This window comes from Carcharodon carcharias, chromosome 5 (genome assembly GCF_017639515.1).
Source record: "Carcharodon carcharias isolate sCarCar2 chromosome 5, sCarCar2.pri, whole genome shotgun sequence".
Classification (NCBI taxonomy): domain Eukaryota; kingdom Metazoa; phylum Chordata; class Chondrichthyes; order Lamniformes; family Lamnidae; genus Carcharodon; species Carcharodon carcharias.
In genome coordinates this window covers 163277965-163305628 of record NC_054471.1, presented here as the reverse complement: position 1 = coordinate 163305628, position 27664 = coordinate 163277965, and the positions used below count along the sequence as shown (strand labels likewise).

At 42.9% G+C, this 27664-nt stretch overlaps 1 protein-coding gene across 10 annotated transcripts; it reads left to right on the top strand.

Moving 5' to 3' along the window:
* Positions 1–27545, top strand: LOC121278062 (guanine nucleotide-binding protein G(I)/G(S)/G(O) subunit gamma-4). 10 transcript variants are annotated; one of them, XM_041188110.1, is made up of 6 exons: positions 1–204; positions 2044–2153; positions 6016–6162; positions 8739–8844; positions 11057–11116; positions 27404–27545. In XM_041188110.1, the coding sequence occupies exons 4-6, from the start codon at positions 8758–8760 to the stop codon at positions 27530–27532; spliced, it is 276 nt and encodes a 91-aa protein (XP_041044044.1). In that variant the 5' UTR covers positions 1–204; positions 2044–2153; positions 6016–6162; positions 8739–8757; the 3' UTR covers positions 27533–27545. The 10 variants fall into 10 exon arrangements, with proteins under 10 accessions (XP_041044044.1, XP_041044043.1, XP_041044046.1 ...); XM_041188109.1 differs by lacking the exon at positions 2044–2153; XM_041188112.1 differs by lacking the exon at positions 2044–2153 and having other exon boundaries at positions 8718–8844.
* The last annotated feature ends 119 nt before the right edge of the window (positions 27546–27664 follow it).

Genomic DNA, 27664 nt, shown 5'->3' with positions numbered 1-27664 from the left:
CGCCGTGCGTTTCCAAGGTGGGGGGGGAGTGATTTGCTTTTATTTCTAGCGGGGAGCAGCATGTACCCGGGGACCATGTCTGGCAGAAGCTGAGTGGAAGGGAGCACAGCGACTCGGGCCGTTCATGTTATTCGTTAGAGAGCAGCGCGGCTTCGGGGACGCGGATTTGGGTGCGGGTAACGGCCCGTGTCTGCCAGCTGCCGGGTAAGTGTGTTCACAAAGGCGAGGCGGCTTCCCCTGACATCTGCCTCTTCCCGCTGGCTCATCCCCTCTTGCTCCTGGCACAGCTCAGCCGAAGTCTCTTTATCTGCCTTTAATAGTCCGAGCTTGAATGTAAATGTGGGAGGAAAGAGGCTGTTTCACAAACTCCGGCTGAAATCCCTGTCCCATCCCGCTCCTCTGCTCGTTCAGTGATGAAGTGAAAAGCCAGTGGTTTTCAGGCAGATGCCCAGGAACTAAGGGGGTTAATAAGTGCGAGAAATGATTCACATAGAAAATGGGTGAGGAAAAGGGGGAGCTCACGGCTTTTTTGGTGAATATTTTATCTCCTCTGTATTCCCAGATGCTGGACCTCCTACTCAACATTTTTTGCTGCCTGCTTCAGTATTAAAATAATCTATCTCCAATGCAATTATTACAACAGTGCTGTTTTACTTCTGGTTGTGGTGTGGGTATAGTGCAGATAACAATACTTTAATATTCTTTGGATATTTTAGTTCCTGATCTGAAATGTTTTAAACTAATCTTGTGAGGGCGAGGAAGGGATTATTTGAGGCAGTGTCTGCATCAAGCAACCCCAGGTCAGGTATAGCACGGGCCTCCTCCAGAGCACAGCGGGATCTCCCCTGCTCCAGCATCGCCCCTTCACCAGCCTTAGACAAAAGCATCACTGTCAATCTTTCCATCCCACACTAACTTGGATGAATAGCTTTTCAGGACGTGTTGGACTAGTTTTGCAGTTTAATGCTACAATCTAGATGTTTCTGAACTGTGAAGGCAACACCCCCCCCCCCCCCGCCACCAAGCTGGTTTTTCACCATTTTCCAGGCTAAATTTTTGCCGCCTTATTTTTTTGTTACTGGGTTTTGTTTGCTGATCTTCATCTCATTTGCTTACTCTTGACATCATTTTCCATCCCACCCCACCCATCCCTGCCACACACACACTTGCACATACTCAGCTGTGCACCTGCCTAGAAAATAAAATTGTTCCACCATAGAATTTTAAAACACAAGAGGTCATAAGGCTCACTGTGCCTGTCCCAGCTGTCAGACTATCCAGAGTTACATCCCCACACCCTTCCAACAAACCTGCATTTTTTTCCTTTAAAAATATTTAAATACATGAGACCAATACTTTGGCTGAAAAGATGTTTTGAGGTTTTTAGAGAGGTGACAGGACTTCGGGAGGGAGTTCCAGAGAGTAGAGTTGAGGCAGCTGATGACTCAGCCATCTACAGTGGTGTGCACTGTTGTCGCCAAAGATCTTAGTGTTTTGAGCTACCAGATATTTCAGCTCACAATAACAAACTACAAAGAATGGTTGAGTTAATAGCATTTATTAATAATAACAACAAATAGCCTTCAAGGAGATGCTAGATAAACATGTGAAGAAGAAAGGAAACAATGTTGACAGGGTGAGATGAAGATGCTTGTATGATGCATGAAGAATGCCACAGACCAATTGAACTGAATGGTCTGTTTTTATGCCGTATATTCTATGTAATTCCTTTTAAAAGCTATTATAGATTTGAATTCTACCAACATTTCTACTTGGACATAACAACCCTCCATGTAAAAACAAACTCTCCTGACCTTTCCCTTTGTTCTTTTTAGAGAAGCTTAAGTTGATTCCCTCTCATTACCCAATCTCTAAACAGAGGAAAAAGGTTTCCCTCTTTACCTTTTTAAAATCCTTCATAAATTGACCAAACCAATCTGATCTTCTTTAAACCTTTCTTTTCACGAATCCCAATTTTTATCATAACCAATATTTCTGATCCACAGGATTGTTGTAGTGAAGTCTTCTGCACTTTCTCCACAGCTTTGACATCCTTAGTAACGAAAGGCACCCAAAACTGGAGACTATATTCTGCAACAATTTGCATTTACATAGCACCCTTGGGGCAGTAAAATGTCCCAAGGCCTTTCATGGTGAGCATAATCAAACAAAATTTGACACTTAAGGAGCTGTTAGGACAGATGACCAAAAGCTTGTTCAAAGAGAGAGAGCTTCAGGAGCATCTTAATAGAGAGAGAGTTAGCAAAGTGGAAAGATTTAGGAAGGGAATTTCTGAAGTTGGGCTGAAGGCACAGCCGCCAGTGATGCAGAGATGGAAATCGGGAATGTGCAAGAGGTCAGCAAGCACAGGAGTGATGGGCGAACAGGACATGGTGTGTGTTAGGAGATGGTTAGCAGGGTTTTGGATGAGCTCAAGTTTATGGAGGGTGGTAGATGGGAGGCTGGCTGGGAAAGCATTGAACCAGTTGGGTCTGGAAGTAAGAAAGGCATGGAGGAGGGTTTCAGCCACAGATGGGATGAAACAGTGTAGGAATGTGGGAAATTAAGAGGCAGAAGTAAACAGTGTTGGTAATGGAGAGACTATGGGGTTGGAAGCTTAGTGCAGGGCCAACTAGGACACCAAAGTTGCAAACAGTTTGCTTCAGCCTCGGACAATGGCTAGGGAGATAGGTGCAGTTGGTGGCTTGGGATCAGAGACAATGGCTTCTAACTGTGGCCTAACCAATGATTAGCACAGATTTAACATTAGCTGTTTGCTTTTTGTAACTCTTGTACCCCTATTTCTAAAACTTAGGATCCTATGTTTCTCTCACAGCTTTATTAACTTGTCTTCCTACTTCTAAAGCCTCTCTGAAATCCCCAAGTGTTTTTCTGTTCATCTAACACTTTAAAAGTTGTATCGTTTAATGTTTGTTTTGTCACATTTTGTGCTAAAGAATGAATCACCTCACATTTCTCTACATTAAATTTTATATAGCATTTGTCAGAACATTCCAAGGCACCATACAGCCTATAAAGTAATTTTGAAGTGTAATCTCAGACATCTACAGCACAGAAGGAGGTCATTCGGCCCATTGTGATTGCACCCGTCAACAAAGATCTGACTTCACTCATCCCATTTTCCAGTGCTTGGCCCATAGCCCTGGAGGTTATGGCAATGCAAGTGAATATCTAAATACTTCTCTCTTGTAGTATAGGAAACATGGCAGCCATGGCCATGCAGCAAGCTCCTGCAAAGAGTGATGTAATAATGGTCAGGTAATCTGTTTCAGTGATGCTGGTTGAGGTATTAATCTTGGCTGTGACACTGGGGAGTCAGATTTGAACAGGTTTCCCTGTTCAAGTCTGAATGGTGCTTTGGAATCTTTTCATCCACTTTTAACAGTGCAGCATTTGAACTAACAGCCTACTCACCCAAATGAAAGCCCTACCAACTGAGTCAAGGCTGATAAAATAGCAACTACATTGACCTGCACGCCACAGCTGTCTCTGCACAACTGCTGGTGTTGATACTCTTTTTTTCTCATTTTATAGTGGATAATTTTGCCAAGTTTGAGTCAAGCCTTCATAAAAATACAGCAATTGAATCAGCAGAGTCAAATTGTGTCTAAACTCTAGGCCCAGGAATACTCTCAATCTCTGCTTGCAGCTGTTGTTTGTAGCTGAACAACAGGTAATTCAGGAGAAACTTCTTTACCAAGAAGTTAAATTCTCTAACATTGGGAGTGGTTGAGACAAATGTAGATGCATTCAAGGCAAAGCTGGATAAGTACATGAGGGAGAAAGGAAGCAAAGGATATGCTGAGAGGGTTGGATGAAGTAGGATGGGAGGAAGCTTGTGTGGAGCACAAATTCCAGAACAGACCATTTTTTTATTCATTCATAGGATGTGGGTGTTGCTGGCTAGGCCAGCATTCATCACCTATCCCTAATTGCCTGTGAGAAGGTGGTGATGAGCTGTTCTCTTGAACCGCTGCAGTCCCTGTGGCCCAGGTACATTTACAGTGCTGTTAGGAAAGGAGTTGCAGGATTTTGACCCAGTGACAGTGAGGAAATGGTGATATAGTGCCAAGTCAGGATGGCGTATGACTTGGAGGGGAACTTGCACGTGGTGGTGTTCCCATGTGCCTACTGCCCTTCTAGGTGGTAGAAGTCACAGCTTTGGGAAGTGTTGTCGAAGAAGCCTTGGCGAGGTGCTTCAGTGCATCTTGTAGTTTGTATATACACTGCAGACCACAGTACTCAGTGATGAAGGGAGTGAATGTTTGTGGATGGGATGCCAATCAAGCAGGCTGTTTTATCATGAATGGTGTTGAGCATCTTGGGTGTTGTTGGAGCCGCACTCATCCAGGCAAGTTGAGAATAATCCATAACACTATTGTCTTATGCCTTGTAGATGGTGGACCAGCTTTGAGCAGTCAGGAGTGAGTCACTTGCTGCAAAATATCCAGCCTCTTAACTGGTCCAGTTAAGTTTCTGGTCATTGGTTACCCCAAGGATGTTGATGAGAGGACTTGATGATGGTAATACCATTGAATGTCTAGGGGAGGTGATTAGACTCTCTTGTTGGAGTTAGTTATTCACTGGCATTTGTGTGGTGCAAATGTTACTTGACACTTTATCAATCTCCAGTTGTCCAGCTCTTGCAGTTTGTGGGAACAGACTGCTTCATTACCTGAGTTGTTGTGAGTGGAACTGAACACTGTGCAAAAATCCCATTTCTGACCTCATGATGAAGGTTGATGAACTCCTGCAGTGATGTCCCCAGGGCCTGAGACGATTGTCCTCCACCAACCACAACCACCTTCCTTTGTGCTAGTTATGACTCCAACCAGTGGAGAGTTTCTCCCTAATACCTATTGACTTTAATATTATAAGATCTCCTTGATGCCAAATTCGATCAAATGCTGCCTTGGGAAGTCTGTCTCACCTCTGCAGTCTGTCCTTTGTCCATGTTTGGACCAAGACTGTAAGGATATCTGGGGCCAAATGATCCCAGTGAAATCCAAAATGAGGATTGATGAGCAGATAATTGGTGGGTAAATGTTGCTTGATAGCACTGTCAGTGATACCTTCCATAATTTTGCTGATAATTGAGGGTATGTTGGTGGGATATTAATTGGCTACATTTGATTTGCCCTGCTTTTTGCAGGCAGGACATGGATGTGCAATTTTCCATTTTGTTGATGCCAGTGCTGTAGCTGTACTGGAACAACCTGGCTAGAGGCATGGCTACATCTGGAGCAAAAGTCTTCTGCAATACAACCAAGATCTTGTCAGGGCCTCTAACCATTGCTGCGTCCAATGCACTCAGCTGTTTCTAGATATCATTTGGAGTGAATCAAATTGGTGGAAGATAGTGGCAAATGCTTCAGCCTTGCCTTTTGTCCTTGTGCTGGGCTCTGCCATCATTGGGTATAAATTATTCATGAAGCCTGTTCCTCCCAATAGTCATTTAATTGTCCACAGTCATTCACAACTGGATATTACAGGTCTGCAGAGCTTTGATCTGATGTGTTGGTTGTGGAATTATTTAGATAGATCTGTCTATAATAGGTTGCTTCTGCTTTCTAGCATGTATGTAGCCCTGTGTTGTAACTTCACCAGGTTGGCATCTCACTTTCAGGTATGCTTGGTGCTGCTCCTGATACTCCTGATTGAACCAGGGTTGGTCCCAGGTTTAATGGTGGAGGTTACAAATTGCAGTTGAGTACAATTCTGTTGCTGCTGATAGTACATGGTGCCTCACTGATGTCCAATTTTGAGCTGCTAGGTTTATTCTGAATATATCCCATTAGGCACAGAAGTAGTGCCACACAGCACGATGGAGCATGTCCTCAAGACTGGTTGGGGTGAATGGCCTGTTTCTGTGCTGTAAATTTCATGTAATTCTATTTACCAGTAATAGAAATTATTGCATTAAAGAATGGAAAGAAGTATTAATTTGAGCTTTGACTTGATTTTAGTTTGAATTAATCCTATCATTTTCTGTAGAGCAAGAAGGAGCTGGTCCTCAATGCTGACGGTTGTGAGGAACTGTGTTGGGCTCTCATCACTAGAAAGCAGGATCCAATTGGAACTAATGTGCAGCCACGTCATCTGAAACATTTAGGGCACTGGTTCTTGATGCACTGATAAAAGGTTATTTAAAAAAAAATCAAAGCTAATGGCAGACTCCAGCAGTGTGACACGCCCAGCAAGTGATTCTTCCCCCTCACATGCTCTTCTTCCCTGTGGTGTTAATTGCCTCTCCTGACTTTAACACGATTCAAGGCAGATGTTTCTTTTGAACATTTCTGGTGCCTGTTTTAAGCTGACAGTAATTATCAAATCTGCAGACTCTATGTCCTGCAGGGGTACTGAAGGAGGCTGAGGAGCCTAGAAAAGGGCACATTCAAACAAAAAGCACACCATTGTTGTCCATCTGTCTTCTCAAATTGGATTTTCCACAGATTTACTGTTAGAACAGGGCTATATATACTGGTCCAGTGACCTAAGGAGGTAGATAACATCAGGCAGAAATATAGAATGCACAGTACAGAAACAAGCCAATAAGCCCAACTTGTCCATACCAGTGTTTATGCTTCACAAGAGCCTTCTCCTACCCTTCATCTAACCCCACCAATGGATGGTATATTTCAAATACAATAGTCGAGTGAACTTGTCACAGATACCTAATTTTGGCTTCAAAACCCAAGCTTTTGAAAGAAAATCTTAACATAATTTCTGGACGAGGGGATGCGGTGGGGTTTGGTGGGGGGGGGGGGGGGTGTGGAATAACCTTCACCAACTCAAATAGCTTTTTACAAAGAGGCAGTAAAGGAGGTAGCAATGGCTGGATGTTCTCTGCTGAAGTGTGCAGTTATGTTTATTAACTTCCTCCTGTGTTGCCATTCGTTTTGACTATGGAAAGGCAACAAAGATTTAAGGACTGAAATTGAAAAACTGATTTCTTTTGGACTTCTTTGGTCCCTGTGGCATCTTTAATATGGCCCATGGTTGACAGCTCCAGCTCCATAGTGACACCGTTATGCAGATCTTGATAGGAAGGGAGCTGGTTCAATTACTTTTGACATTCTTTCCGGCCATCTCCAGAAAACAAATAGCACCTCCATGTTATCTCTCTGCAAGGTGAGTCACATCAGCTGTCAGCATGAATCCTTGATTACGTCACAGAACTGAAAAATCTGTTCCACATCTAACCTGGGCTTTAAAGACTAGAGAAACCGGGTTTTTAAATCAGATTTTAAGTTTTCACTGTGAGTTTCGCGCCCCTGCCAGAATGTTGTCTAGTGGTGGGGTTAAACTCCAGCTTCACTGCACCAAGGCCATTCAGCCCATTGTATATGTTTGCTCTTTTCCAAAGGAATCCAAACCTGATCTTAGATCTTTGCCCAGAGCCTTGCACTATTTCTGTTATAAATATCTGTCCACTTCTCTCTTCAAGGATGCATTGGTCTCTGTCTCAACCACTCTGTGTGGTAAAGCATTCCCTGCTCCAACAGCCCTGGGTTTAAAAAAAACTGATTACTGACTGCCTTACCTGAAGAAATAGTCTTTCCCTGTGCATCCTATTAAAATCCTTCATATTGTAAGTTTTTGTCCAATCTCTTAAACTATCTCTTCCAGTAGAAACATCTCCAGTCTCTTCTCCATAATTATAGTTTTCCATCTTTGGCATCATTCTGGTGTATCTACACTGTACACTTGCAATGGCTTTTATGTCTTTTCCATAATTCAGTCAAATTGTATACAGTTTTTGGACCAACAATTAATATTTAAAAAAAAATACCATTACTTCTTTGCTCTTGTACTTTATGTTCCTATTCATTGGTATAGTAGCATGATGGTCATTTTATTGAACTAGTAATCCCGAGAGAGGGGAATTCAAATCCCAACCTTATATTAAATTTAAATGTTAATTTTAAACCTTTGTTAAAATGCACCACTGTAGATTGAGAATAATTATCCTCATCTAGAATTTCCCTGTTTAGCCATGTAAGCAGTTTCTACTATACTTCCAACAAAGTTTAAGAACAGTACAGGAGCAGACTCCAAGGAAATTCCAGTTTTACAAGTTTAGGTTGACCCCCTAAAAATAGAATTGTACTGCTGTAAAATTCAAGTTGCTTTTCATGATGCTGTCCTCCTCAGAATGCATTATGTCAAACAGCAGTAAAGTCACTTAATGCAGTTGGCACTATTTTCACATCCTTGCCCTTCCCCTGGAGAATAGTGCAAAAATAGTAGCAGGAATCAGGCTGATTTAACCACCTTTATACCAGCCAATATGGCAGCTAATCTGATGAGGCAAAAGTGTTTTGTGCTTCCAAAACCCCATATGCTGAGGGTGGAGGGATCTGCCACATGCAACGCACATGAGAATCCCACTGGATGTCAACCCAGAATTCAGAGCTTGAGCCCCAATTTCCACTCACCAGGCTTCCCAGAGCAAGGAATGAAGCCTGCACCTCCTGACTCAACAGATAAGGGAGACTTTAAACCCATTAGACTTCAAACTGAGCCCGAGAATGAAATTACGGTGCAATGATCCACTCCATTAGCTAATTCCTGATCCAATATGGGTTGTTTTTGAAAACTGTGTGGTAAATAACAGTATTAACTTTCATACGTAAATATCTAAGGGATTGCAATTTAGATTGACATCTCAACACTTTACATCCCTTAAACTTCAGGGCATGTGATTTGATTTGAAGGTTTACAGAGTGACAGGAAATGTCGAACAACAGCACAGCCAGTATTTCTCAGGCCAGAAAAGCTGTAGAACAGCTGAAGATGGAAGCCTGCATGGAAAGAATGAAGGTAAGCAGTACTTTCTAAAGATTCATAGTTGGTAATTTTAGAAAGATGACAGTTCTGAGGCATCTTTTAAGGAAAGAGATAATTGTCCTTATTTTGTTTGTTTCCCAATGATGAAATGAGGGATGATTGTCTTTGCATTCAACTGTTAAGATAATCACCATTAAGAGGCTCTTCTTCACCTTCAAAAAAACCTACCATGGCTTTGCTTTTCCTGTGTGATCTCTTCCAGCAAATACTAATACCTTTGAGACTGGACTGGTTTCAGACTGGGGTGGAGATCGCATTATACCAGAGGGAAGTACCAAATGATGTCAGTCACAGGCGGTATGGTCTCCTGGACTAATGTGGGTCGCCTAAAGTGTTCAGGGAGGAATGTTCCAGACTTGTTCCCTGTAATTTTCCTGGAGTTTCTGATCGGATTTTCCACCACTCCTGTTAAACAGCATGGTACTGTGGGAGTAGGGAATCTAGTGGCAAAATGAATGACGTATCATAACAGTATGGGACAGGCTGCTTGGACCAGCTAGTCTTTTCCTGTTTTCACTCCCAGCATCCTCTCCAGAGCTTAGTGCATATCCAAATCCTCGAATGAAATGAGTGCGATTGAAGTATAAGTAGTTGTTTATGTTATGAATTACTAGCTAAAGTCTGGCCCAGTTCTCTAGATTGAGTGTAAACATAGACATCAGGGAGAGTTGACAACCTGGTTGGATGTATTCCTGGAGATTTCTGACGATTGTCCCACCCTCTTAATTCCTTTAACTCTCATCTCTAACTATAACTAAAAAATAATGGTGTTCAAAAAAATGGAAAAACAAAACAACTTTTTGATACCCCTCTGACCTTTCTCATGGGTTTTTGTTCACTGTATCCGGAAGATTAATGTTTAAATTCTGGAAGTTCCAGGGCTATCCTGGAAGGTTGGCAACTCGACACCAGCTAGAGAGGGAAAAAAAATCAGGCAACTGGGTTGAATGCAAAGCAGAGGGGTGCCAGTGACTCATAGGTTCTTTCCATGTCTCATTTGGATGGTAATGACACAGCATTTAATGATATATTACTGTACTCATTAACACCATATATCTTACACTAGGCTACGGTTGAATGCAGACATTTTAATATAATGGTACACCCACCAGGAAATTGAACAGGGAGAGAAAATAATCTCAAAAAATGAAACCACTTCAGAACATGTTTCCTCATTAACCCTCCCTGGCTGTTGTCTGATAAGGACAGTCTTTAGTTCTTTTGGCTAAATAAAGAGATTTTACAGCCAGCTCTTGTCTTTGCAATTTTGAAACTCCCCAAAAAGAGCAGTAAACATTTTAATTAGATGCTTTCATGCTGCCAGAAATCTTCACTGCTTGTGATAGTCTTTTAGTTGCATCGCATGACATCTCCTTCCAGGCCCTGGCTATGTTTGATTTTCTCCCATTAGGAGCTGACAGACTCTTATTATCAGACGACAGTGGGGCTTGGAACAGGCTGGTTGCAAATAGGCACTAAGAACATGCAGCACAGAAAGCTGCATCCTTTCAGGGAAACAAGTGGTATTGATAGTTTCGACGGGAAGGTTTTCCTATTGACATTGAAGCTTCCAACATAATTATAGAGGAGCTCCCAGGATTTCACACAGGCTTTTTACATTGACAATCCCCATCCTTTCTTAACTGTAAGGACTGACAGCACATCAACAAATCGTATTCATTGTAACCTGCAGTTTTTTTATAATGCCAGTGAAAGCAAGATAAGTTTTTGTTTTTGTGAATGTTGCCCAACAGACTAATCTGTGAGGTTTTTACAAATTGGCATCAATGTGACAACAACACAAATTTCAAATGCTGATCTTTCTGTTCCAATCTATCCACAGCCTCACCCCTCCCTAATTCTGTATTCTCTTTCTGTCACTACAACCTTCCAAGACCTTGCCTGACCCTGATTTCCTTTGCCCCACCATTGGAGCTGTACCTTCAGCTACCAGTACCTAGACCCCAAGTTTTGGAATTCCTTCCCTGAACTGCTCTGCCTGTTTCTTCTCCTTTAAGACACTCTCTTAAAGCCTTCTTCTTTGACCAAGCTTTTCGTCACCTTGTCCTATTATCGCCTTATGAGTTTGGTGTCCATTTGAAAATAATTATGTTCCTTGAGAAGTCAATTGGGATGTTTTGCTACTTCAAAGGTGCTCTATAAATGCAAATTGTTTATACTACAGGTCAGCACAGTGTTTCCTGACTCTGAAAAATGGGGAATAAACGTGTGGATTGTTAACAAGGTACAGAAAGAATCGCAAGGTCTCCATGTGGATCAGATTGCCTTGTATATTTTGGACTAGAAAAGTAAGAAAGTTATGCTAAACATTTATAAATTACTAGTTAGGTCTAAGCTGGCATATTGTGTCCAATCTGGGCACCAAACTTTAGGAAGGATGTCAAGGCCAAAATGAAACTGTGGAGCCTGTATTAATCCAGAACTGGCTCTGTGCTTGTCCTGATTTATGAGACCGATGTCATCTTGCTGCCAATTTGTGTCCCCCCCACCCCACAATCGGGGTTGAGGGAGCTCATGTCTCAGCTGCAGAAATGGTTGATTCAGTCCTAGGAGCTTGTGTGCGGCTGTACATGAGCCTATAGGACTGTCGATCAGCAGATCAGGGAGGAAAGGAAATATCCAGCACAGAAGGAGACATTCAGCTCATCATCCTTATGCTGGCTCTTTGAAAGAGTTATCCAATTAGTCTCATTCCCATGTGCTTCCCCCATAGTCCTGCAAATTTTTCTACTTCAATTATATATCCACCTCCCTTCTGAACATTACGACTGAATCTGTTTCCACCATCCTTTCAGAAAGTGCATTCCAGATTTTAACAATTTGCCGCATAAATAAATTTCTGCTCATTTCACCACTTTTTTTTTGCCAATTACCTTAAATCTGTGTGCTCTTGTTACTGACTCCCTATTTACTCTTAACAAAATCCTTGACGATTTTGACTACCTCTGTTAGATTTCCCCTTAAGCTTCTTTACTCTCCATATAACTGGAATCCTTCATAGTTGGTATCACTCTAGCAAATCTTTTCTGCATCCTCTCCACAGCCTTGATATCCTTCCGACCAGCATAAGTGTAGTACCCAGATTGGACACAATATGCCAGCTGAGGCCTAACCAGTAATTTATAAACGTTTGGCATAATTTTCTTGCTTTTGTAGTCCATGCCTCTAATTATAAATTTTAAGATCCCATATGCTTTTTTAACAGCCTTCTCACTCACTTTAAAATTGTACTATTTTATTGATATTGTCTCTCCTCATCTTTTCTTCCTAAATGTATCATTTCACATTCTTCGTTAAATTTCATCTGCCATGTATGTGTCCATTTAACCAGCTCTCCATGTCCTCCTGAAGCCTGTTACTATCTTCCTTGTTGGACTTCTACCACAGTATGTGTGGAAAAAGTGCTTCCTGACAACACCCTTGAATAACCCTTGAGGTTGTGCCTCCTTGTACTGGGTTCTCCACCAGAGGAAATAGTTTCTCTCTACTATGCTATCAAATCCTTTTAATGTTTCAAACACCTCATATGATTACCTCTCCAAACTTCTAAATTCAAGGAGACACAGACTAGTTTAGGTAATCTGTCCTCAAATTTCACTTTTTAAGCCTCATTCTAGTTACATAAACACTGACCATCACTGCCACCCTTCCCCTCAGCTGACAATTCAGTGCTCCTCCATGCTGAACACCACATCAAGAAATACTAAGGGTAGCATGGGCACATAATGTACTCTGGGTGGGGAATTTCTATGTCCATCAAGACTGGCTCAGTAGCGCTACTACTGATGGAACTAGCCAGGTCCTGAAGGACATATCTGCCCAACTGGGTGTGCAACTGGTGGTGAGAACATAGGATCAGGAGTAGGCCATTTAGTCCTTCGAGCACGTTCCACCATTCAATAAGATCATGGCTGATCTGGTTGTAGTCTTGGCTCCACTTTCCTGTCTGCAACCCATAATCCTTGACTGCCTTGCTTAACAACAATCTGTCTAACTCTGCCTTGAATAAATTCAATGACCCAGCCTCCATTACTTTCTGGAGAAGAGAATTCCACACACCAACGACTCTTTGGGAAAAAAAAATACTCCTCATCTCTGTCTTGAAAGGGAGTACTCCTATTTTTAAACTATGTCCCCTAGTTTTAGTCTCCCCCACAAGAGGCAGCACGCTCCAGGTATCCAGCCGATCAAGTCCCCTCAGGATCTCATACATTTCAATAAGGTCACCTTTTTCTTCTAAACTCCAGTGGAAGTAGGCCCAACCTGTTCAACCTTTCATCATAAGACAATCCCTTCATCTCAGGAATGAGTCCAGTGAACCTTCTCTGAACTGTTTCTAAAACAATTATATATTTTTTAAATAAGGAGACCAAAACTGCACACAGTATTGCAGATGTGGTCTCACCAAGGCCCTTGCTAGCTCCAGTAAAACTTCCCTACTTTTATATTCCATTCCACTTGCTATAAACACCAACATTTCATTTACCTTCCCAATCACTTGCTGTACCTACGTACTAACTTTATGATTCATGTGCCAGGACACCTAGATCCCTCTGTATCATTGAGGTCTGCAATTTTTCTCCATTTAATTAAATGCTGCTTTTCTATTCTTCCTGCCAAAGCAAACAAGTTCACATTTTTCCACATTGTACTCCACCTGCCAATTTTTTGCCCATTAACCTGCCTATATCCCTTTGCTGACTCTCTACCTCTTGACAACTTACTTTCCTACCTATCTTGGTGTCATCAGCGAATTTAGCCACCATATATTCACTCCCTTCATCCAAGTCATTGATAGAGATTGTAGATAGTTGAGGCCCCAGCACTGGTCCCTATGGGACTCTGAGTTACAGCTTGCCAATCCAAAAAAGACTCATTTTTCCCTGCTCTCTGCTTCCTGTTAGCTAACCAATCATTTATCCATGCTAATATGTTACCTCTTATCTTGTGTAGTAATCTTTGATGTGACACCTTATTAAATGGAAATCCAAGTACACCACATCTACCGGCTCCCCTTTATCCACCTTGAATATTACTTCATCAAAAAAACTCTAAAAGATTAGTTAAACACGATTTCCTTTTCACAAAGCCATGTTGGCTCTGCCTGATCAAATCTAAGCATCCTGCTATAACCTCCATTAATAATGGATTCTAGCTCTTGCCCTATGATGTTAAGCTAACTGGCCTATAGTTTCCTGCCTTTTACCTCCCTTCTTTCTTGAATAAATGTGTTACATTTCTGCTGGAACTCTTCTAGAATCTAAGGAATTTTGGAAGATAACCAATGCATCTTCTATCTGTGCCACCACTTCTTTTAAGACCCTAGGATGCAGGCCATCCGGTCCTGGGGACTTGTCAGCCTTTAGCTCTAATGGTTTTCCTAGAACCGTTTCCCTGGTGATGGTGATTGTATTAAGTTATTCCTCCCTATCACCGATTGATTTTCAAGAATCTTTGGGAAATTTCCTAAGTCCTCTACCGTGAAGACAGACACAGATTACCTGTTCAACGCCTCCACCATTTGTTTTCCATTATCAGCTCCCCAGAAACTCTCTAGGGGCCAACTCTAGCTTTAGTTACTCGTTTTCTATTCAAATATTTACCATCCGTTTTTATCTTACTTTCTCTCATACTCTGCTTTCTGCCTCTTTATTATCTTTTTAGTTATTCTTTGCTGGTTCTTAAAATCTGTCTAACCCTCTGACCTTCCACTAATCTTTGCAGATTTGTACAGTGTTTCTTTCAGTATATTGTTAACTTCCTTATTTAGCCATGGATAATGCATCCTTGTCAAAGAGTCTTTCTTTCTCACTGGGGTAAATCTTTTCTGAGCATTATTGAATATGTCCTTAAAAGTCTGTCACTGCAACTCTACTGTCCTGCCTTTTAATCTAGTTTCCCAGTTCGCCTTAGCCAGCTCTGCCTTCATACCCTCATAGTCACCTTTATTTAGGTTTAAAACACTAGTCATGGATCTACACTTCTCCATTTCAAACTGAACATGAAATTCTATTATGTTGTGATCGCTGTCACCTAGATGCTCCTTCACCATGGGGATATTGATTAAACCTGCCTCATTGCACAAGGAGATCTAGGATAGCCTGCTCCCTGGTTGGTTGTAGAACATACTGCTCTAAGAAACTGTCCCGAAAACACTCTATGAACTTGATTACCAGGCTACTTTTGCCAAACTGATTTCTCCCAATCTGCATATAGATTAAAGTCACCCATGATTATCCTGGTACTCTTCTTGCACACCTTATTTAGTTCTTCCTGTATGCTCTGTCCTATATTGTAGCTACTGTTAGGGGGCCTATAAAATACTCCCACAAGTGATCTCTTCCCTTTACTATTTCTTATCTCTGCCCAAATTGATTCTACATCTTATTCTTTCAAGCTAAGGCCTTCTCTCAGTACTGAATTCTTAATTAACACAGCTACCCCACCACCTTTTCCTAGCTTCCTGTCATTCTGATATGTCAAATACCCTTCAACATTCAGGTCCCAACCTTGGTCACCTTTCAAACATGTCTCTGCAATGCCTATCAGGTCATTTATATTTATCTCTATCTGTGCTAACGATTTATCCCTTTTGTTACAAATGCTATGTGCATTCAGATACAGGGCCTTAAACTTTGTTTTTACCATTTTTGGCTTTTTCCGCTGGTGCACTCTTATTATGATTGTATGTTCTGTCCGTTCCTGTAACACTACAGAATTCATTACCCAAATTGCTGCCCTGCTGTATTACTTGGTTGTTTCCCTTTACTCTACTATATCTTCTCTCACATGATCCCTCCTCCCTGCACCCTGCACCACCACCCCCCCGCCCCGCCCCCCGCCCTCCCCACCATTTAGTTTAAAGGTCTGTAGTACTCTTAGTTATACGATTCACCAGAATACTGGTCTCAGCACAGCTGAGGTGAAGACCGTCCCAATAGTACAGCTCCCAATTTCCCCAATACTGGTGCCAGTGCCCCATAAATTGAAATCCATTTCTATCACACCAATCTTTGAGCCATGCATTCATTGCTCTAATCTTATTTACCCTACACCAATTCGCTCATGGCTCACCTCTTGAGATTCTTTTTAACTTGCCCCTTAGCTGCTCATACCCCCTCAGCAGAACCGCTTTCCTGATTCCTCCTATGTCATTGGTACCCACATGGACCACAACTACTGGATCCTCCTCCTCCTCCCTACAAGTTTCTCTCCAGCCCTGAGCAGATGTCCTAAACCCTGGCATCCGGGCAGGCAACACAACTGTCTGGACTTATGCTCTCTGTTGCAGAGAACAGTATCTATCCCCCTGACTATACTGTCTCCTCTCACTACCACCTTCCTCTTTGTTTCCCCAACTTGAATAGCATCCTTCACCATGGTGTCATGGTCAGTCTGCTCATCCACCTTTGAGGCCTTATCCTCATGCACACAGGCAGCACTTTGTACGTGTTGGACAAAGTCAGGGGCTGAGGCTCCTCCATCACTACATGCTGGTTCACCTTCTCTCCCTGACTCACAGTCACACCCTCATGTCCCTGATCATTGATCAACTGTGAAGTTTTGCCTAACCTAAGGGGAGTGACTGCCTTTTGGAACAAAGTGTCCAGGTAACTCTCCCCCTCCCTGATGCCCCACAATGTCCACAACTCAGACTCCAGCTCAGCAATCCAGAGCCAAAGTTGACTAAGCTGCGGATATGGTTGTCCAGGATTGCGGGGCGTTCCACAGATTCATACACAATGCAATCACAGCACATCACCATCCCTGCCATTCCTGTCCAACCTTATTTATTTAATTAGTTAATGATTTACACAGATAAAGTAACAGAGAGTTGCATTCACGTATATTGGTGACAAGGAAGGAAATTCACCAACTGCTGGATGCTGAAAAAAAGGAGCACCTCTTTGCCCCTCCTCCCGAATTCCCATCTGAACCAAATTCCCAACTCCTCATTCAATCTACGTCTCACTCAACACGTAGTCTCGTGCCCGTGCATCCCTCTGTCCAAATCAACAAGATCTACTTGATCTCGCCGTCACCAATCTACCTGTTACAGAGGCATTTGACCAGCCCTTGTGGAAATGAGGTCCCACCTTCACAATGAAGGTATCCACCATTGTGTTGTGTGTCACTACCATCATAATAAATGGGATAGCCTTGGACCAGATCTAACAGCTCAAACTGGGCATTCATGAGGTGCTGTGGGCCATCAGCAGCAGCAGATTTGTATTCAAACATAATCTGTAGCTTCCTGGCCTGGCATATCCCTCACTCTACCATTAGCAGCAAGCCAGGGGACTGACCCCTATTCAATGAGTGTCAGAGAGCATGCCAGGAGTCACATCAGGCATGTCTAAAAACAAAATACCAACCTGATGAAGCTACAACACAGGCATGCATGTTAATCAGAATGTTACAGACAGAGCTATTGATCCCATAATGGGTAGATCAGGATATAAAGCTCTGCAGTCTTGCCACATTGAACCATAGAAAAGTTACAGCACAGAAGGAGGCCATTCGGCCCATCTTGTCCATGCCAGCCCGAGGACACCCAGGTGCCCTTTCTAATCCCACCTTCCTGCACCCAGCCTATAGCCCTGCAGCTTATAGCACTTTAGGTGCAGATCCAGGTACTTTTTAAAAGAGTTTAAAGTTTCTGCCTCTACCGCCAACTTGGGCAGTGAATTCCAGACACCCACTACCCTCTGCGTAAAAAATGTTCTTCCTCATGTCCCTCCTACACCTTCTGCCACTTATCTTGAATCTATATCCCCTGGTTTTAGAATTCTCCATCAAGTGAAACAATTTTATCCTCTCCACTCTATCCCCCTCATAATTTTGTACAACTCAATCAAGTCACCTCTCAGCTTTCTTTGTTCTAAGGAAAATAACCCCAACCTATCCAATCTGTCCTCGTAGTTACACTTTTCTAACCCTGGCAACATTCTTGTAAAACTCCTCTGCACTCTCTCCAGAGCTATTATGTCCTTCCTGTAATGTGGTGACCAGAACTGCACACAATACTCCAGTTGTGGCCTCACCTGTGTTTTATGCAATTCCAACATTATATCCTTACTTTTATATTCTATACCTCTGCCAATGAAGGAGAGCATTCCATATGTCTTGTTTACAACCTTGTCTACTGGAACTGTTGCCTTCATGGACCTGTGTACTTGTCTGCCAAGATTTCTCACTTCATCTACCCCTGTTAGTATATTCCCATTTATTTTGTAATCCCTGTAACTGTTTGACCTCCCTAAATGTATGACCTCACACTTCTCTATGTTAAAATCCATCTGACACTTTACCGCCCACTCCACCAACTCATCTATATCGTTTTGGAGATTATGACTTTCCTCTACACTATCCACTACTTGGCCAACCTTTGTGTCATCTGCAAATTTCCCAATCATGCCCCCGATGTTCTCGTCCAAATTGTTAATATATAACACAAACAGCAAGGACCCCAACACCGAGCCCTGTGTAACACCACTTGAGACAACTTGCCATTCGCAAGGGCATCCATCGACCATTACCCTTTGTTTCCTGTTACAAAACCAACCTTTTATCCAGTTTGCCACGTTACCCTGAATCCCATGGGCTTTTACTTCCTCATCAATCTGCCATGTGGGACCTTGTCAAATGCCTTGCTAAAATCCATGTACATAACATCCATTGCTCTACCTTCATCAACCCTTCTTGTCACTTCCTCAAAGAATTCAATCAAATTTGTGAGGCATGACCTTCCCTGATTAGTCCATGCCTTTCCATATGACAGTTAATCCTATCTCTCAGGATTGATTTGACTAATTTGCTCACCACCGATGTAAGACTAACTGGCCTACAATTGTTTGGCATTTCCTTTGATCCTTTAGAAACAATGGAACTATGTTTGCATTTCTCCAGTCTTCCGGTACCTCCCCTGTATCTAGTGAAGATTGGAAAATCATCCTCAGAGCATCTGCTATCTCCTCCCTGACTCCCTTCAGCAGCCTCGGAAACAATCCAGCTGGCCCTGGTGACTTATCAACTTTCAACCCTTCGAGTACTTCCTCTCTCTTTATGACTATCCCGTCCAATATCTCGCAGTGTTCCTCCTGGCCTACTATATCTACATCCTCCCTTTCCTTTGTAAACACGGAGAAAAAATATTCATTCAAAACCCTTCCCACAGTCGCTGCATCTACACACAAGTTTCCATCTTCATCTCTGATTGGTCCCACTTTTTCCTTAACTAACCTTTTAGCACTAATGTATTTGTAAAACAACTTTGGGCTATCATTAACTTTACTTGCTAATCTTTTTTCATGCCCTCTCTTTGATTTCCTTATTTACCTTTTTACTTCGTCCCTGCACTTCCTATATTCATCTAGGCTACCTGCAGTGCTTATTTCTTTGTGCCTATCTTTTTCTGTCTGATCTTCCTCTGTTTTCCTCTAGACAACCAGGGAGGTCTAGATTTGGCAGTACCACTCTTATTTTTGTAGGGGACATGTCTATTTTGTATAATTAGGATCTCGCTTTTTAATGTTTCCCATTGGTTTTTCACTGTTTTATCTTCCAGCAGTGCTGTCCAGTCCACCTCAGCCAACTCCCTTCTCATTTCTGCAAAATTTGTCTTCCCCCAGTTCAAGACTTTTACTCCTGCCTTATCTCTGTCCTTTTCCATGGTAATGCTAAATCTAACCGAATTGTGATCACTGTCCCCAATATGGTCGCCAGCTGTCACTTCACCCATTTGCCCTTCTTCGTTCCCCAAGACTAGGTCTAGAATTGCATCTCCTCTCATTGGATTTGTCACTAATTGGTTGAAAAAATTTTCCTGGACACACTGCATGAGTTTTTCTCCCTCAGTGCCCCTTACGTTGTTTGAATCCCAGTTGTTATTAGGATATTTGAAGTCTCCTACTATTATTGTCCTCTTGTTCTTACAAGCAGAAATTTGCCCACATCCTTGTTCTTCTATCTCCCTTTCACTATTTGGGGGTCTGTAGTATACTCCTAGTCATGTGACTGCCCCTTTTTTATTTCTAAGCTCAATCCATAAAGCCTCGTTTGTTGACCCATTTAGTATATCATCCCTTCTCATAACTGGAATTGATTCTTTAACCATTAGTGCTACCTCCCCTCCTTTTTTATCTCCTACTCTATCGTGTCTGAAGACTCTATAACCAGGGATATTTAGCTGCCAGTTTTGTCCCTCCTTTAGCCAGGTCTACGTTATAGCAATGACATCCTGCTGCCATGTGTCTACCTGTGCCCTTAACTCATCTACCTTGTTTGTAATACTCCTTGCACTGAAGTATAAACAGTTTAACCCCGTCAATTTCCCTTGCTGGACACTTTTTAAACTTTAGATAAAAACAAAAAAACTGCGGATGCTGGAAATCCAAAATACAAAATACCTGGAAAAACTCAGCAGGTCTGGCAGCATTGGTGGAGAAGGGTACAGTTGACGTTTCGAGTCCTCATGACCCTTCAACAGACCTGCTGAGTTTTTCCAGGTATTTTTTACTTTTTAAACTTTGCTTCTCCTGTAACTCCATGTTTATCACAACGTCCCTGGCTAATGTTCTACCTCCATTTTTCTGATCTGAATCTGACCTATCTGATCCCACTCCTGGGATCCCATCCCCCTGCCACACTAGTTTAAATACTCCCCAACAGAACTAGTAAAAGCCCCGCAAGGACACTGGTCACCGCCCTGCCAGGGTGCAGCCTGTCTGGTTTGTACAGGTCCCACCTTCCCCAGAACCGGTCCCAGTGCCTCAAGAATCTGAATCCCTCTCGGCTACACCATCTCTCCAGCCAAGTGTTCATTTGGTCTATCTGCTTATTCCTGCTCTCACTAGCATTTGGAACTGGGAGTAATCCTGAGATTACTACATTTGAGGTCCTGCATTTTAATTTATCTCCTAACTCCCTGTACTAAGCTTGCAGGTCCTCATCCCTTAGTTTATCTATGTAGTTGGTACCAATGTGTACCACGACCACTGGCTGCTTACCTTCCTTCCCCAGAACGTCCTGCAGCCGCTCCGTGACATCCCGGACCCTGGCACCAGGGAGGCAGCATACCATCCTTGATTCACGCTTGCGGCCACAGAAGCGTCTGTCTGTGCCCCTAACTATTGAATCCCTTATCAGTATAGCCCTGCCACTTGTTTTCCTCCCGCCCCTCTGAGCAGCAGAGCCACCCACGGTGCTGTGAACTTGGCTGTTGCTGCTTTCCCCTAAGAGGCCATCCCCACCAACAGTATCCAAAGTGGTATATCTGTTAGAGAGGGGGATGACCACAGGTGACTCCTGCACTACCTTCCTGAGTCTCTTACTGTTCCTGATGGTCACCCATTCCCTTTCTGCCTGTGTAATCTTCACCTGCAGTGTGACCACCTTGCTAAATGTGCTAACCACGACTTGCTCAGCATCGTGGATGCACCACAATGAGTCCACCCGCAGCTCCAGCTCCGAAATCCGGTTAGCTAAAAGCTGCATTTGGACACACCTTCCGCACACATGGTCAACAGGGACGCTGGAAGCATCCCTCATTTCTCACATCCTGCAGGAGGAGCATATCACGGATCTGAGATCTACTACCATGACATCCCTGTCGATTAAGCTAGTTACTCCCTTAAAAAATACGCTAGCTTGGGGCCTTATTTATGTTAGCTAGGAACCTCGTTTCTTGACTAACTATACTTGTACAGTACTACTCTATACTTTTTTTTAGCTCCTACCTCAGTATTAAGTAATGAATAACTTTAATAGATTGGTTCACCAAGATTTACTCACCAATCAGCTGCTTTTTAAAAAAAATCCACTTTCAGAAGAATGTCCCTCGCAGGTCTGGTGCACTGCTGAAGGTGTTGCCTCTCCCTTTTTTTTTTGGTTTGAGGAGGAGGGAGGGATGGAAACGCTATAGCAATGTAATGTTTGGGCCTATTCCGTTCTTTGACAGTGGGTCATCCTCGATCACCTTCTGACTCGCGGTGTCTGCGGTGACTTCTCCCAGAATGCTTCAGTCACTTCTCACTACCGCCCTCTGTCTAGTCGTGAACGGTGGTGAACAATTAACGGAAGGAGGAGGCTCCACAAACATCCCCATCCTCGATGATGAGACATCCCCACACATCAGTGCAAAAGACAAGGCTAAAGTGATTGCAAGCATTTTCAGCCAGAAATGTCAAGCAGATGATCTATCTCAGCCTCCTCCTGAAGTCCTGAGAATCACAGATGTCAGTCTTAAGGCAATTTAATTTACTGCACGTGATATCAAGAAATGGCTGAATGCACTGGATACAGCAAAGGCAATGGGCCCTGACAACATTCTTGTTGTAATACTGAAGAATTGTTCCCCAGAACTAGCTGGGTGCCTACTCAAACTGTTCCAGTGCAGCTATAATACTGACATCAACCAGGCAGTGTGGGAAAATTGTCCAAGTATGTTCTGTCCGTAAAAAGCAGGACAAATCCAACCCAGCCTACTATACTGCCCCTTCAGTTGACTCTTAATCATCAGTAAAGTGATGGAAGGTGTTGTTGACAGTGCTATCAATAACCTGCTTACTGATGTTCGGCTTGGGTTCCACTAGGGCCACTTGGTCGCTTGCCTCATTACAGCCTTGGTCCAAATGTGGACAAAAGAATTGAACTCGAGGTGAGGCGAGAGTGACTGCCCTCGACATCAAGGCAGCATTTGACCGATTGTGGCATCAAAGAGCCCTAGAAAAATTTGAAGTCAATGGAAATTCAATCTAATAAGGTTAATTATTAGTCAAAATAAAGGACTGGGAAATAGTGATCATAATACAATTGAATTCCATGTTAACTTTTGACAGCAACATACTCTAATAAAAACAAGAATCTTAAACTTAAGCAAATCAATTACATTGGAATGAGGGGAGGGCTGGCTCTAGTTGATTGGGTAAATAGCTAAAGGGCATGGCAATTAATAAACAATAAGAAACATATAAAGAAACAATTCAATGTTCAATAAAAATACATTCCATTAAAATCAAAAACTTAGCATGAAAGATCCATCCTTGGTTTACTGAGCAAGTTAAAGATTAAAAGAAGAGGCTTATAATGTTTCAAAGAATAGTAGTAAGCTGAAGGATTGGGAATATTATGGAATTCAGAAAGGGGCCCCCAAAAAGTTGATAAAAGGGGAAAAAAATAGAATGTGAGAAGAAGCTAGCCAGGATTATAAAAAGAGTTTGTAAGAGCTTTTTACAGGCATTTTAGAAACAAGTGGAGCTAAAGTAAATATTGGTTCCTTAGAGGCAGAGACAAGAGAAATTATCATGGGGAACAAGCAAATGACATAGACATTGACAAACATTTTGTGTCTGTATTCACATAGAAGACACAAATTACATACCAGAAATAGAGAGTAACTAAGGGGCTAGTAACTAAGAGTGAGGAATTTAAGGTCATTAATATCAGCAGAGAAAACGTACTGGAGAAATTTAAGGGACTGAAATCCAATAAATCCCTAGGACCTGATGGGTTCTGACCTGATGGGTGCATACTAGGGCTCTAAAAAATGGTATCTGCGGAGATAGTGGATGGATTGGTTATGATTTTCCAAAATTCCCCAGATTCTAGAATGGTCCCAGCAGCTTGGGAGTTAATAAATGTAACCCTGCTATTCAAAAATGGAGGGAGAGTGAAAAAAGGAATTAGCCTGATATCAAGGAAAACGCTGGAATCTATTATTAAGGAAGTCTTAGCAATGCAGTTAGAAAACCATAGTAAAATTAGACAAAGTCAACATGGTTTTACAAAAGGGAAATAATGTTTGACAAAGAGTTTATTGAAGATGTAATTAGTAGGGAAGATAAAGTGGAACGTGTAGATGTAGTATACTTGGATTTCCAAAAGGCATCTGATAAGGTGTCATATAAAAGGTTAATTTGCAAGATAAGGTTTCATGGAGTTGGGGTTAATATATTAACATGGAAAGAGGATTGGTTAATGGATAGAAAGCAGAGAGTAAGGTTAATCTGGGCATTTTCAAGTTGACAGAATGTGACTAGTGTGACTAGTGAAGTACTAGGGCCTTAGCTGTTTCCAACCAAATTAATAACTTAGAGAGTAATGTATCTAAGTCTGCTGATGATACAAATCTGGTTGGAAATGTAAGCCATGAGGAGGACACAGAGACTGCAAAGAGATATATAGACAGGTTAAGTGATTGGGCAACAAGATGGCAGATGGAATATAATGTGGGGAGGTATGAGGTTATGCACTTCAGTAGCAAGAATAGAAAATCAGAATTTTTAAAATTCTTTCATGGGACATGGCTAGGCCAGCATTTATATTGCCCATCTCTAATTGCCCTCGAGGAGGTGGTGATGAGGCACCTTCTTGAACTGCTGCAGTCCACGTGGTGTAGGTACACCCACAGTGCTGTTTGGGAGGGAGTTCCAGGATTTTAACCCAGCGACAGTGAAGGAACAGCAATACATTTCCAAGTCAGGATGGTGAGTGGTTTGGAGGGGAACTTGCAAGTGGTGGTGTTCCCATCGATCTGTTGCCCTTGTCTTTCTAGTTGGTAGAGGTCGTGAGTTCGGAAGATGCTGTTGAAGGAGCCCTGATGGGATCCTGCAGTACATCTTGTAGATGGTACACACTGCTGCCACTGTGCGTCGGTGGTGGAGAGAGTGGATGGTGGATGGAGTGCTAATCAAGCGGGCTGCTTTGACTTGGATGGTGTCAAGCCTCTTGAGTGTTGATGGAGCTGCACTCATCCAGGCAAGTGGAGAGTTTTCCATCATGCTCCTAACTTCTGCCTTGTAGATGGTGGGCAGGCTTTGGGAAGCCAGGAGGTGAGTTACTCACTGCAGAATTCCCAGCCTCTGACCTGGTTGGCCCAGTTTGGTTTCTGGTCAATGGTAACCCCCAGGATGTTGATAGTGGGAGATTCAGCAATGGTAATGGCATTGAATTTCAAGGGGAGATGGCTGGATTCTCTCTTTTTGGGAATGGTCATTGCCAGGTACTTGTGTGGCGCAAATGTTACTTGCCACTTGTCAGCCCAAGCCTGGATATTGTCCAGGTCTTGCTGCATGTGAACATGCTTCAGTATCTGAGAAGTCGCGAATGGTGCTGAACATTGTGCAATCATCAGTGAACATCCCCACTTTTGACCTTATGATAGAAGGAAGGTCATTGATGAAGCAGCTGAAGATGGTTGGGCCTATGACATTACGCTGAGGAACTCCTGCAGTGATATCCTGGAACTGAGATGATTGACTTCCAATAACAACAACCATCTTCTTCCTTTGTGCTAGGTATGACTCCAACCAACAGAGAGTTTTCCCCCATTTCCCTTCGACTTCGGTTTTGCTAGGGCTCCTTGATGCCACACTCGGTCAAATGCGGCCTTGATGGCAAGGGCAGTCACTTTCACCTCACCTTGGGAGTTTAGCTCTTTGTCCATGTTTGAACCAAGGCTGTAATGAGGCCAGGAGCTGAGTGGCCCTGACAGAATCCAAACTAAGCATCAGCGGGCAAGTTGTTTCTGAGTGGGCAAGTTGTTTCTGAGTAAGTGCCACATGATAGCACTGTCAATGACCCCTTCCATCACTTTGCTGATGATCAAGAGTAGATGGGGTGGTAATTGTCCAGCTTGGATTTCAAAACACACAAAACTGCTAATGTTAATGTTCAGAGGGACTTGGGTGTCCCTGTACAAGGAACACAAAGTTAGTATGCAGATACAGCAAGCAATTAAGAAAGCAAATGGCACATTGGCCTTAATTTCAAGGGAAGTGGAGTACAAGAGCAAGGAAGTCTTCTTTTAATTGTGCAGGGCTTTGATGAGGCCACACCTAGAGTGCTGTGGCCACGTTTTTCTCTCTCTATTTTGAAGAAGGATATACTTGCATTGAAGACAGTACCGAAAAGGTTTACTAGATTGATTCCTGGAATGAAAAGGTTGTCCTATGATGGGACACTGAATAAATTGGGCTTTAGAGTTTAGAGGAATGAGAGGTGATCTCACTGAAACATACAAGATTCTGAACACAGGGTTACAGTCTCGGGATAAGGAAACGATCATTTAGGACTGAGGTGAAGTGTCTTTGATCAAAGGGTAGTGGAACTTTGGAATTATCTACCCCCGAGGTTTGTGGATGCCCCAGTGTTGACTGTATTTAAGGCTGAGATAGATGGACAGATTTTTGGGATCTCAGAGAATTGAGGGATATGGGAAGCAGGTGGGAAAGGTCGCTCATAATTGTACTGAATGGAGGAGTATTGAGAGCTGCCTGATCTATTCCTGCTCCTAGTTCTTATGAATCAAGGGGAAGATTCACCACTGGTTGAGTCATACCTACCACAAAGGAAGATGTTTGTGGTAGTTGGAGGCCAATCATCTCAGCTCCAGGTCATTGCTGCAGAAGTTCCTTAGGGTAGTGTCCTAGACCCAACTATCTTCAGTTCTATTGTCAACGGCCTTCCCTCCATCATTAGGTCAGAAGTGGGGATGCTCGCTGATGATTGCGTGATGTTCAGTATCATTTGTGGATCGTCAGATACCTAAGCAGTCCATGTCCAAAAGCAGCAAGACCTGTACAACACTCGGGCTTGAGCTGATAAGAAACATTCATACCACACAAGTGCCAGGCAATGATTCTCTCCAACAAGAGAGAATCTAACCCTCTTTCCTTGAAGTTCATTGGTACTACCAATGCTGAATCCCCCACCAGCATCCTGGGGATTACCATTGACTAGAGACTTAACTGGCCATATAAACACTGACTCCAAGAGCAGGTCAGAGGCTGGAATTTCTGCAAAGAGTAATTCTCCTCTTAATTCCCCAAAACCTGTCCACCATTTACATGACCCAAGTCAGGCATATGATGGAATACTCTCCACTTGCCTGGATGAGTGCAGCTCCAACAACAGTCAAGAAGCTTGACACCATCCAGGACAAAGCAGGCTGCTTGACTGGCACCCCATCTACCACCTTTTAACATTCACTCCCTCTGCCACGCACAGTAACAGCAGTGTGTACCATCCATAAGATGCACTGCTGCAATTCACCAAGAGGCATTTGTCAACACCTTCCAAATCTGCATCCTTGACTTATTAGTTCAAGTCTTAATGTTAATGTTGTCTAGGTCTTCCTAGAAGAACAAGGACAGCAGGTGCATGGGAGCACCACCACATCTAAGTATCCCTCCAAGTGACACACTATCTTGACTTGGAAGTATATCGCCATTCCTCCCCTGTCTCTGGGTCAAAATCCTGGAACTCCCTCCCTATAACTTCATTGCATGTGTCCCTACACCAGATGGAGTGCAGTGGTTCAAGAGGGCGGCTCACCACCACCTTCTTGATGGCAATTAAGGATGGGTAATAAATGCTAGGCTTGTCAGCTCACATCTCAAGAATAAACAAAACAAAAAGTACAGTAATGAGAGTGGGTCAGCCAGGATACTCTCCCACCACACCACTCAAGTAAAACCATTCCTAACACTGGTCTTTCTTTGGCGTGTTCTAGGTGTCAAAGGCATCAGCCGACCTGATGGCTTACTGCGATGCTCACCTTAGGGATGATCCGCTCATCGCCCCTCTGCCTGCTTCTGAAAACCCATTCAGGGAGAAGAAGTTATTCTGCATCATCCTCTGACAACGCGTGGAGATGGGGGTGGGGGTTTGTGGAGTGGGGGTGGATGGGTGGGGGGGGGAAGTGAGGCGAAAAGCACTGTGTTCGAACAGAAGATCACAGGCGTCGGGAATGTCACATGTGCATGCTGTAATT

What these genes read in the sequence shown, in the direction of transcription:
- LOC121278062 (XM_041188111.1), top strand. Translation starts at nt 8,758, where the DNA reads ATGTCGAACAACAGCACAGCCAGTATTTCTCAGGCCAGAAAAGCTGTA. An exon ending in CCTGCATGGAAAGAATGAAG is followed by an intron (nt 8,845 to 11,056) that starts GTAAGCAGTACT and finishes TTTATACTACAG; the next exon opens with GTCAGCACAGTGTTTCCTGA. An exon ending in ACGTGTGGATTGTTAACAAG is followed by an intron (nt 11,117 to 27,403) that starts GTACAGAAAGAA and finishes GGCGTGTTCTAG; the next exon opens with GTGTCAAAGGCATCAGCCGA.